Below are 12,680 nucleotides of genomic sequence, written 5' to 3'. Positions count from 1 at the left end.
GAAACTAAGCAGCTGGTAAACCCAGAATAACATCTCCTGATAAAACGTATCCAAGTTTTCTTTCCTATAATACTGAAGTTTCAACAACAGAAGAGTCATCAGAGAGCTAAACCACAATTTAAAAGATTAACCAGAAAAAATTCAAATAAAAAGTCTATTCATTCACAGCTGTAATGATCTGAATATTTCCTTGACATCTAAGATGTCAATCTAAACTACTTTATGCTAGAAATGTTCATACTGCACCAGAAGTATAAAGAGTGCTCTCACATACATAAATTCTCAATGCCACTGCTACCTGCCTTATTAAAAAGAAGAAGAAAAAAAAAATCTTAACAGTATCACCATTGTACCTTTCAAAGCAGAAGTACTGCAGTGACAAAAATGAATACATAAATTGTTTGATGCCTTTTGCTGAAATGCATCAACTTTCCTTCGCTTTCACGTAGCTTTATGAAAATTAAAAAAAAAAAAGAAAAAAAAAAAAAGAAAGAAACAAACATACAAACGCAAATCTTGATTCAGTCAGCCTCGCTGTGTCTAATTTTCCAGTTGCCCTCATAACTTAGATCCCTCAATTTCTTCAGGGAGAGTCATTATTACTGAGTTACTGCAGATTTTTAAAACCATAATATCATTTAAGTAATTTTATTTGTCTTTGCAATAAATGTATTCTTAACCTCAATCATATTCTTGCCTCCAAGCCAATTTTACAAAAACAAACAAATACATTAAATGTGAGAAAAGAAATATTGATTGTATTTTAGATATAGCATTTTTACTGCATTTCTGATGACCAGCATGTACAATGAAAGAAAAAAACTGTAGAAAAAGCCAAATTATTTAATTAAATAAACTAACAAAGCTGAGAAAATGATGCATGCTTTTGTTCAGTTTGTTGTAATATGCATGAAGGTTAATAAAGCTGAGAAAATGATGCACACCTTTATTCAGTTTATTGTAATATGCATGAAGGTTAGGTGGCATACGTCTTTGATATATATGTTTATGTGTACAGTCAGCTCCTGTAGGCTTCTTTCACACATTGCAAGACTTTTTGTTGTTTAGGTGCTCTAACAGCTAGTTTACATCTTGTACAGAAACTGGTATTTCTCCTTTTGAGCGTGGATAATGGAGATAACTGTCCTTATAGCAGTGAAAACACATGTACACCACACATATGAAGAACCAATGAGGTTCAGACCTCAATCAAAAAAAAAAAAAAAAAAAAGAAAACCACAGAAAGGGAATAAAATAACTGTTTTCTTTGGGGTGTAAATGCTGAACTGAGGATGTTAAATCATCAGACTGAAAAAGGAAAGTAGAATGTGGCAAGTTTAAAGGACAGAAATCATTTTCAAAAAAGCACAGAGCTAGGAGAGAAAGATCAACAAAATCTCTCAGCTCAAAAAAATCATGAGAGGTAACTAGGATTGGCAGGAATAACTAGATTTGTTTAAACTTGGGCACTGGAAAGCAAGAAGAAGTAAAGAGCAGGCTTAGCTCAAGAGATTAATTGTAATACTTGTACATTGCCTCAGAGAAAGCTGCTTCTACACGCATTTGTCTGACGTCTATTCTTCTTGTTTTGACTGGAGAGGACATGGGTTATAACTTGCTCTGTAAATAGAGTTCAGCATTGCAGCACAATAGACAGGTATTTATGTATTGTTTGTTCACACATCAAACGCTGTTCACACCAAAACCAAAAAGGGGAAAACACAAAATGGCAGTTGGTGGGACAGGCCCTGTTATTATGGCTAAAGATGCAAAACAGCTCTCACTCTACACAGGAAAGGTTCACAGGTTTTGAAGTCACATATTTACAAGCTCACTAGAAATATTAAGAATTTTCCTAGCAGAAACAACTCAAATAGCCTACATTTGCAGGGATCTCATTCAAATCCTACCACCAGCTCCTTCTCTGTTACCAAACAGTAATACCAAAAGAAATTGCTTCACTAGTAATAGGAAAAATACGTAATAAAAAGCAAAGGCTTGACTTATAAGAGCAGAACATTATGAATATATAGAAGTAACCATATTATTAATTGTAAGGCTCACAAAACTGCATGAATATCTTAATTATATCACCTCTCTATATTATATAATAAAACAGCATAATGTCAATTAACAGCCTCATTTTAACTTGACAGGGCTGAATAACACTCCTATTCTTAAAAATCTTTTTATAACATCACATTCCCTCCTAATAGTCGACTTGTAAGTGCTCTAAAAACATTCTGTACAAAATTAAAAATAAACTTCCTCATTTTCCTACCACTGCTGCTCATCACTACCACAGTATCTAGAAGAAATTATTTATAAAATAAATTAGCTTATACAAGCATCTTCTTCTTGTGTCAATGGGTGCAATGCCATCTGCATCATTCCTAAAGGCTGAATGTTCATTTTAGTTCTCTCAATTTTTTAATTAATTTGTTGCAGTATTCAGTTCTGGTGTAGTAAAATAAGGTTCAAACATCCAGTCTTTGATAAGGAAATACTACAAAGAATGAGGTTGCTTTGCCTTATCTTTAATAAGAAAACACTACAAAGAATGAACTCACTTTGGCAATGTGTCATAAAACACCAAATTTTTGTTATCAGTTGCACTGGGCAGATACATGCAATTATTGAAACTATTTACTGAAAACATGCTTGCTAATTCTGTAACTGTCAGTGACACGCTGTGCTGGGTGCTAGCTGGTGCCAAGGCAGCTGCCAAAAGCTCCAAGTCCAAAAAGGGGAAAGGAGAAGATTAAAGTATTATTCCTGTTTCCAAGAATAAAGTACTGTAAATGAGTTAGTCACTTGCTAGGTAATAATTTTCTGGTGTTTATATGGCAAACCTGCAAAGTGAATTGCTGTTGGCATCACCAGAGTTTACAAAGCATAGGTACTGCCAAAATGCAGCTTCACTAGAAGAACTGTTCAAGTAAACATGGAATGGAAAGTCATTAAGTGAAATGAACAACAGCTAATTTCACTGCGATCGTATCAGGAACATGAAGTGTTTGTCTTTAAACTTCGTAATCTGAGGTACAAAAGAGCACATAGTGATCATGGGAAACTTAACAGCGCATAGAACAAAATCCTGGCTATAGTTCATGTAGGAATGGAGTTATTTTTGCCAGCTCAGAAGAATAACATGTCTCCTGTGTGCACTGTTTTCACTAATACTGTCAAAGGAATGTATCTTAAATCTAGGCATACGTGAACACAATTGCATTTAGTGCCCAAACTCACATTCATCTATTTTTTACTTTCTTTTTTTCTTCTTCTATTTTTTTTTATTTTTTTTTTTAGCAGATAAAACAGGGAAACCAAGTTTCTTTATTAAAATAGCTCAGTATTTGTCTTTCTACCTAGCAAACTGCTTATGTAGCTAGGACAGCATTAGCCAGCACACATCTGCACAGTAAATTAGCAGAGGATATTCAGCATTTCCAAGGAAGTTCTCAATTACTACGTGTAAAGTGGATTCTCTCCCCAGTTATATATATTTCATAAGCACTGGAATCTAGCATAGAGAGAAAAGTTCACAGGTTCACCATTTGGTCACAGATGCTCTCAAGCTATTTTCTAACCAGAATTTTCTTCCCCACAAATACAGCCCACAGGAATCACAAAACAGTGTTGTTTTTTTTGTTTGTTTGTTTGTTTGTTTTTTGTTTTTTTTTCTTTCACCTCACTGGTATTTAGAACCTCTAGAACAATCCTGTGAACGTGTGTGTTTGTAAAAAAAAAATAGTGTGTTTTCTGAGAAGAGAAAAATATAAATTTAGTAATTTAATGATTAGATGCATTTAATGAAAAACATCTTCCCTCAATTTAATCTAGCATCCTTTGTAAGCACAACAAAATAAGGGACTATAGAACCTACCAAAGTCAGAGTATCTAACTGTGAATATTTCAATGTTTCCATTGAAAGACTGAGGGGAGGAGGAAAACACAGCTATGCAAAACATATGCTTTCAGCATATTTCTACCCTTACTACTAACTAACATAATGGTTTAAACCTACTTGGTGATTTAATTCTGCAATACATTTCATTTTGCTAGCCTTCACTTTTGCTTCTCTGTTATACAGATAATAGTTTCTTTGTGCAGACATTTTCAGGAATTAAAAATGTAGCACTTAATGACTTTAAAACTCATAATACATCAGTCAGCATGAACGTGTCTTTTCCTCTGAGAAACATTACTCATGTAAAGAACTTCCCTAATTTAAATACTAATTTATGTTCAGATTTCAATTAAAGCCGCATCTGCTTGAGCTACTGCTGAAGAAAGAGGATGTATTACAATGGTCTACATCATACTACTCAAAAATTCTACAAAATAACACATATACATGTGTTTGGTGCATTACCAGTAGGTATTCACTTAACTGCCATAACTGCCAAATATTAAGGATTTATTAGATGTCATCAAAATACATTATAAATTAGGCATAATTTATGATAATACTTACAGATTAACAAACTAATTAAACATTAACTTTTGCCTTCATTCTCAACAATTATATATCCAAAGCTCACCACATATATAGAGAATTTCATTGGCATAAACTCATTTTAGGCATCATTCAACTTCTTTTTCATAATCTAATAAGCAGTAAACCTCTTAAGCTAGTCTTCTGCACTCAGGGTCACCAAAGTGAGATTTATGTTACCAACCCATTTCTATTATTCTTTCCATACCCCAGTGTTTTCTAAAGGACTTCTACTGACAGAAAGGTACTCAACCTGCTTTTGTAGGTATTCAACCAGCCTTACTTCTAATATTTGTTTTACAACCTTTCATTTCTCCCCTGAACACGAAATAGCTTATGCAAGAAGTCCAAAAAGAAAAACAAAACAGGACTATGATTCTTCCTTAGAATGCTGCAAGTGGCCCCCTAGTATTAATAATATTTGGGTACTTCAGGCTAATCAGACATGTATGAGTGCAACAAATTGTCCGGTTTTGATATTTTGTCATTCCCTAGCAAAGGCACTAGTTTCTAACAGGTTGCCCTATTTAGCTTCAATTGTGAAAAGATTCTACAGAACACTGTATCAATCAGATGTACAGCCAGAGCCAGGAAATTCATTACTGAACACGTATTTTACATTACTTTTCATATAGTACACTGCAAAATGCTTCAAATTAAAGAATAGAGCTAATCTGTGCCAAAACATATCTCAAAGGGAGTAATTAGATAGGACATACTCCTTCCCTTGCTTCCTATTGTTATACTTGCTATCTCATGAGGCAATAAGACTGATTAAATAGTCTGCAGTTATTCCTAAACTCAAAGTTACAGGATTTTCCTCGTTGCTGTGAAGTACCTTTTTAAAACTGGATCACAAAAATAGCACTGTGAGAACTCTAAATTTGTTAACATAAAATACCCTTTAATTTATTTCCAGCCAATCAAACGTTCTTAATATTTATTTTCCTTCTTAATTGTTCTTTAGTCAGTCGGTACACTAACTTTTTCTCCAGAGATCCAGTTAGTACAGGAAACAGAGCAAAACCTTGATCAGAGGAAGCATGAAAATCACCTCAAGTGAACAGTGGGCCTAGGGGACAGACTACAATTCTTTCTAGAGGGGATGGGGAACAGCACTTACCCTGCTGATTTCTCTATGAGTCGATTCATCTATGAGGAAACAAAAGAAAAAGTTAGGCACACTTGAAAGTTTCTGCACTCAATGAACAAGATACTGTGATTGAAACTATTGTTGCACAAAAAGTTTCTAACATAGTTCTGTAAAGTATCATTTAGACTGGAGCATATTTACATTCTTGAACTCCAAGACATAAAAATTGATTCAAATTAGGATAAAGTATTCAAGACTTCTATTCCGTCTTACTAAGAATACAAAGTTTCCTACATTCCACAATTCAGTTCACAGGTGAACAGAACAAGAGGGTTGTGTACAATTCTCTTATATTTATATTCTAATTCATTAAGACAATAGATATCATTCCACATCTTGAGAAGTAAAGGCTATTTACTACTAAAGATAAACCAATGATGCCTACATAAGCAAATTAGTGAGTAAACTGAGATTTCCTGTTAGGAAGTATTCCTGTTGAGTTCTCTGGATGTGGAAGAAAAATCTTGTGATCATAGGACTATGAGAATATAACCAAGGTAACTTCCTAATGCATTAAAAACACAGAGATTACAGACATATATATGCTACTATGTCTTCTGTTTCAAATGCAGACTGTCACACTATTTTTGCAATTTTAATATGCACTGATAATCACAGGTGCAGCAACAGAGCTTGAGCTAAAAGACTGCATACTATTTATACAAGAATGCATTTACCACAGGAAGTTTCAGCTTCTAGTTCAACCACACCAAAAGCAGCTTAAACTCATCCTTACCCTCTAGTTGTTTACGTCTTTTTGAAAATACAAAGAGAGCTATTTGTATACTTTTCCTTTGATAGTAGAAATGGAATTACAAAGTTTTTCAAATTAATTGCGAGTCAACAAACAGATTTAATCTTACCGAGAAAGATAACATGTTTATTTTTGTTGGCCTTATTTATGCATATTTGGATACTTCTGTACAGAAGATGTATCTGTTAAATACAGATATAATATCATCTAAGCTACTTAGTATTAGCTATATTTTTTTTCAAAATGACCTCCAAGTGAAGAATATTTGAGAAGAGCATATTTACATGTGTAAAAAAACGTTACTCATATTTTTGGAGAACCTCAACAATGCAGCTTCATAGGCTGAGCAGAATTTTGCAAATGTAAACTACCCAACATTATACCTCCCATACATACATAATGCTGCACTTTTGCTTTTATAATACAAAACATGCTAATGTGCAAATCATGCCCCGCAACTAATTGTTAATTATTACAAAGGTAAAAAGTGATTAAGAAGTTACACACAGGTAACATATGAAACCACCATAAAGGCATGTATTTTGCTGGATACAGCAGATGAACATGGAAAGATGGTCATTATGTCAAAAAAAAAAAAAAAAAAGAAAATAAATAAAAACATGTCTATTTCCTTCTGTGAAGAAATTAAAACAACCATACAAAGAAGACACAATAGCTATGGTACTCAGTAAAGACGAACTTCATGGAAGAATTAGCAGAGACAGTATTTTTTCAAAACCAGAAAGATAAAATTGATATCCCATTCTCTCTCTTCCAGAAGACACATAAAAAGTGTTTGGGAGGTTTGATGTTAGAATCATAGAAGTACACAATTATCAAGGTTGGAAAAGATCTCCAAGATCATCCAGTCCAACCATTCACCTCACCACAAACTCCTTACAGGCAGTTGTAGAGAGCAGTAAGGTCTCCCCTGAGACTTCTCTCTGGCCTAAACCATCCCAGTTCCCTCAACCACTCCTCAGAAGGCTTATGCTCCAGTCCCCTTACCAGCTTTGCGCTCCTTCTCTGGAAACACCCTAAGGCCTCAATGTCTTTCTTGTAAGAGGAGCCTAAAACTGAACACAGTACTCAAGGTATGGCCTCACCAGGGTTGAGCACAGAAGGATGTTCACCTCCTTGCTCCTGCTGGCAACACTATTTCTGATACAAGCCAGGATGCCACTGTCCTTCTTGCTTCCTGGGCACACTGTTGGCACATTTAGTCGAGTGCCCATCAACATCCCTGAGTCCCTTTCTTCCACAAAGTATTCCAGTCACTCTTCCCCAAGCCTTTAACAATGCCTGGGGTTGTTGTGGTCAAAATGCAGCAGTCAGCACTTGGTCTTGTTCAGCTTCATCTCAATCGCCTTAGCCCAGCCATCCAGCCAGTCCAGATCCCTCTGTAGAGCCTTGCTAACCCCTGGCAGATCAACACTTCCAGCCAACTTGGTGCCATCTGAAAACTTATTGAGGGTGCACTCAAACCCCTTGCCCAGGTCATTAACACAGAAACTAAAGAATACAGGTCCCGATACGGACCCCTGGGGAACACCACACATGACTGGTCACGTGTTCCATTTAACTCTATGCACCACAATTCTTTGCACCCGGCAAAGAGCGTATCTGTCCAAGCCACAGGCCGACAGCTTCTTCAGGAAAATACCATGTAGGACAGTGTCAAAGGCTTTTCTGAAGCCTAGGTAGACCACGTGAACAGTCTTTGCCTCATTCACCAGGAGGGTCACTCAGTCATACAAGGAGATATCTGCTGGTGATGTTTGCAATTCAGTGATTATGAATATATGGGAAATACAAGGAAGACATTTTTAGGGGAATGAGGAATGCAGTGTAGGAAGCAAGCCTGCCTTTCAAGCTCCCTTACGCCATCTACATGCAGTAAAACAGCAGAATTCCCACAAATCATTCTATTAGCGAATTCCCCTAGCCAAAACATGGGATTAGGTAACAAATGAAACTAACAGGAGGCTGAAGAAAAATAGCCCTGAATTGCATAATTCTTTATTTTAAAAGCCATGATTTCTGTTTGTTTAAGAGCTACAAATGCACTGATATCTGGCTTGTAAATCAATTTCCCTCTCTGTAGGATATTTTAAAGAAACAGAATAAACATTAAAATAAATTCAGAGTCATTAAGTATATCAATAAATAGCAGCTTGTTATAGAGTTATAGAGAAATATTATTTCTTGAACATAGAAGTTCCTGTTTATTATGGCAAACTGTGTATAAAAAAATAGACATCTGCACTGAATGAAAAGAACAACCTGTGAGAAAGTAAGGGCTTGTGAAGAAGTTCAAGAACTTCTGAAACAACAGGTACGTGATGGTAATCGATCGGAAGACCCCCATTTAGCTGGCAATATAAAACCTGTTACATATATGTCTTGTTAATTTGAGCATAAATGTTCACTGATACTATAACTAAAAAACAAACAAACAAACAAAAACAGAAACTGTAGGGAACAGAAATAAATGTAAGGGTTTTCCCACCAAGCATTCAGACAGACCAAAACCCTTGCAGCAGCAATGATGCCCCTCTTGCCCCATAGTGAGCCAAGTCCAGTCCACTAATATTGCAGGAAATGGTTCACTCTCTGGGGGTTATTTTAAACTGTGTAATGTTTCATGCAAAGAGAAAATATTAGTTTTGGCATACGTAGAATCTCATCTTGTAATATATTAGTATGAACGCTTTTCATATTTTACAAAGGTGAATGATCATCTGAGAACTTCAAGATGGTAAGACAAAGTAGTCATAAACATGACTTAATTCAGCATTTCAGATAAGATATTGCAAAGCATTTTTCATGGAAAAAATAATTCTAATACCCAGCAAGTTTTATGACAGGAATCTCTTCCAGAAAAAGTGTTGTACTTTCTCCCTGACCTAACACTGTTCTTTATTCTATGTCGTTAAATACTACTGCTGATCCACCATCATTGATGATGATGAACAACTTCTTAGGATTAATTCTGTTTATGAGATCCAAGATAGCATACAGTCTCATTTTCCCAAGGATTGTTTTCCCACACAGCAGATGTCAGATTGACCTAATACTTTTTCTCTTAAAAATTTGCTTTAGGCTCCTTTTCCATCAGCTAATAAGACACAAGTTGTTTTAGATGTAATTAGACTAGCATATCTTTGCTGATTTTTTACCATGTGAATTGTCATGCATCCATATGTCAGAAGAAATTCTACACTGACAAATCTACAGCGACTACAGACTATTACAACCACCATGAAAAAAAGTTTACCGCATTTATTTCTTTAGTAGAAGAGTATCATATCAGTTGGTCAGTCAGTTTTAAATGCAACTTGACCCTGGCATTTTATGTCCCCACTGAAATTGTAGGATCTTAGCTGAGGGTGTTTCCTAAAGTGACAACAATCACATACATGTAACAAAAATGTTAGAACTGTCATTCAAGAAAATTTCTTGCCTCTTAAAAACAGTGTCACCTAGAGTACCTGAACAGACCTCCTGACATCCAGCTGTTTAGATTCATATCACAATTTAGAAGCACTTGTGACGTAACTTAATAGCCAAACTAAATTAGACAGTTTGTTTAGACAAGGACTTTGACACTGAAAGTAAATAGTCATCGATATCGATCCCTAGTAGTTTATGAGGCTTCTTTCCTTGAAGCACAAAAAAAAAATGCATTCAAGCTTGGCATAAAAAAAAAAAAAAGTCAGAATTTTTAGAAGTTCTTGAAAAGCATCTCAGTTCACCTTTTTAAAAACAACTAGCTAACATGGATCGGAAAATAAAAGATCATGAACCAAGACTTCCTGCAGATGATATGGACAAAACCTCACTGTCTGTCACATGTCCTACACTCCTCGGCAAACAAGCAAGCAGGGAGTTACACAAAGTAGGGGCTAGAAGACAGTTCGTCTGAATTCATCAGAGACAATAACATGCCTGGAAGCTCAATGCCTTCTATTAACTTAGCCATCATGGAACTGATGAAATACTTGTAGCAATTTGGTTGACAGAAATTTGAACATGAGTCAACAGCATGCTCAAGAAACAAGAAAGGCTAACCATATCATGGGGTGCATCATGCACAGAACTGCCAGATTGTTGAGGGAAGTGATTCTGCTGCTTCACAGTGCACTGGTACAGCCTCACCTCAAGTATGGTGTACAGTTCTTGGTGGGAAAGTAAAAAAAGCAACAAAAGTGTGTAAAGTTGTTGGTGTCTAAAGGGGGACAACAAAGATGGTGAAGAATCTAGACTGAAAGAAGAATGAGGAGCAGCTGAGGTCCCTGGGTTTGTTCAGTCCAAAACAGAGGCTGACGGGAGGCCTCATGGAGACTGCAGCTCCTCGTATGGAGGAGCAGCACTGAGCTCTGCTCTCTGTTGAAAGCAACAGGACCTGAGGGAACAGCACAGAACTGCATCAGGGCAGGGTCAAGTTGGATGTCAGGAAAAGGTTCTTCATCAAGAGGGTGGACACAGGAACAGGCACCCAAGGAAATGATCATGGTATATAGCTTGGACAATGTTCTCAAGCCACACAATCTGATTTTTGAGTGTTCCTGTGTGCAGGCAGGAATTGGACTCAATGCTCCTTGTAATTCCTTTCCAGCTTGGGATATTCTATGATTCTATCAATTTTGCACAGCCTGATCTGGCCACATATTTTGAAAGTGCTGTCTTCTGAAAATGCTGTCAGACCTTGTAAGAACAGAAAGGCATATGAAAGATTCAAATTTTTCTCATTTTTGAAAGTGATAAGCGGCACAACGTATATTGATAGTGGCTCTGCACATTCTGTATTCGTGGGCAAGAAATTCCCAGCTATATACTTGATGTGACAATTTAAGCTAATCTAATTAGCATAATTCTGCAAAATGATTAGCACAAAAATTGCTTTATAGTTAACATACTTCCTTTTTCCCTTCTGTTTAGTTGACTGGATGATGGATGTACCTCTGAACTTGTGAAATGAGGTCTTCCCACATTAGCTAAAACAGCTTCATAAAATTCTGCCTAAGTCTCTCAGGTTGAAGACACCTCAGGAAAAATCATGTTGGAACCTGGTCTCTGACCACAAAAGAAACTTAGTAATTTCTAGCACCGAAGTCCTTCACCAAGACAGTCCACAACTGTGTTTTATGATAATTAGCCTATGACTTAAGATCCTGTTGAATGCACAGTCTGTTAAATTGGTCAGCTCATCTATCTTACCAGTCAATGAGCTGCAGACATTGTCTATTACAGGTACATAACCATTCGAAAACAGGCTCAAAAGCATGCATAGCAATTTAGAGGGTTTTTTTTCATGCTTATCAGTTTACAGGTACACTTTCTTGGCTGTATCTACCGCTTTTCTTGCCTAACAATCAATTCTGCTTGGCATTTGCCACACTTGCTGCTGTAGGCAGCAGTCTTTAAAATGGATTAAAGGTCTTGCAAACGCACAATGGAAGTCTCATGCCTGACAGTAACAAAATTTCTGTATCACTCTCCTAACATTAATCTCAAATTTTTCCTAGCTTTTGGCCCCATGGAATTTTCCTGGCTGCCATATTTAAGGTGTCTTTGAAGTTCATTGCTATTGCTGCATCTCAGAAATAGTATTAACACTACTAGGCTGTTCTTCCGCTACTAAGTAGAGCTGTTCCTTCACTTCTGAATGCTTCAAACATATTGTGCAAAGCCTGAGGCTTTACTGTATTCAGCAGATGTTTTCAATGAGATGGAAAAAATTACCTTGCTGTTGGCTTCAGTGCTATTCAGAATACACCTTAAGCAACTCCAATGAAGTCAACAGAAATGCTCCAGCATGCACTGGACACCATCAGTGCTTCTATGTATTTAATGTCTCAGCATTCCTGTTATGTATAGCAATCCTGAGTTAAAAGAGATCACGACAAGGGAACACCACTTGAAGCAGTTACTACAAAGCACCAGCAACCTGAGAAAGCTACACTGGTTAGACTGTAAGTCAACTGGAAATATTATACATGTGAATTATCACACATACTCTCTGGAAATTGCTGCACTACTTAGTTTGGCAGGTTCATGAGCAGACCATAAATATGTCCTCATAACTGATAAGCCATCTGCAGGATTTTAAGCAAAGGCGAGTCCTCCTCCCTCACCAACATCAAATACATATATCTTCCATTCACAGCCAAACGTGGCAAGGGCTGGGATCAAAAACTGCACCCAGCTTAGTGCTGTGAAATTCCCATTCCTGACAAGGAATGATGTTTCAAAGGCTTAGAGTACAAATGAGC

General features: G+C 36.5%; 1 protein-coding gene across 7 annotated transcripts in view; it reads right to left on the bottom strand.

Moving 5' to 3' along the window:
* Positions 1–12,680, bottom strand: part of PDE10A (phosphodiesterase 10A) — a 337,941-nt gene that overhangs the window by 54,750 nt on the left and 270,511 nt on the right. For all 7 annotated transcript variants that reach the window (XR_014944775.1, XR_014944776.1, XM_085543452.1 and 4 more), the window contains one exon: positions 5,622–5,650. Coding sequence is in view for 4 of the 7 variants with exons in the window: in XM_085543451.1 (XP_085399577.1) it covers positions 5,622–5,650 (29 nt within the window). In the remaining 3 variants the exon portion in view is untranslated. The remainder of the gene's footprint in view (positions 1–5,621; positions 5,651–12,680) is intronic.

This window comes from Coturnix japonica, chromosome 3 (genome assembly GCF_054131305.1).
Source record: "Coturnix japonica strain WE chromosome 3, WE-NBRP24, whole genome shotgun sequence".
Lineage (NCBI taxonomy): Eukaryota > Metazoa > Chordata > Aves > Galliformes > Phasianidae > Coturnix > Coturnix japonica.
The sequence above is the reverse complement of the archived record's forward strand: the minus strand, read 5'-3'. Positions and strand labels throughout refer to the sequence as shown.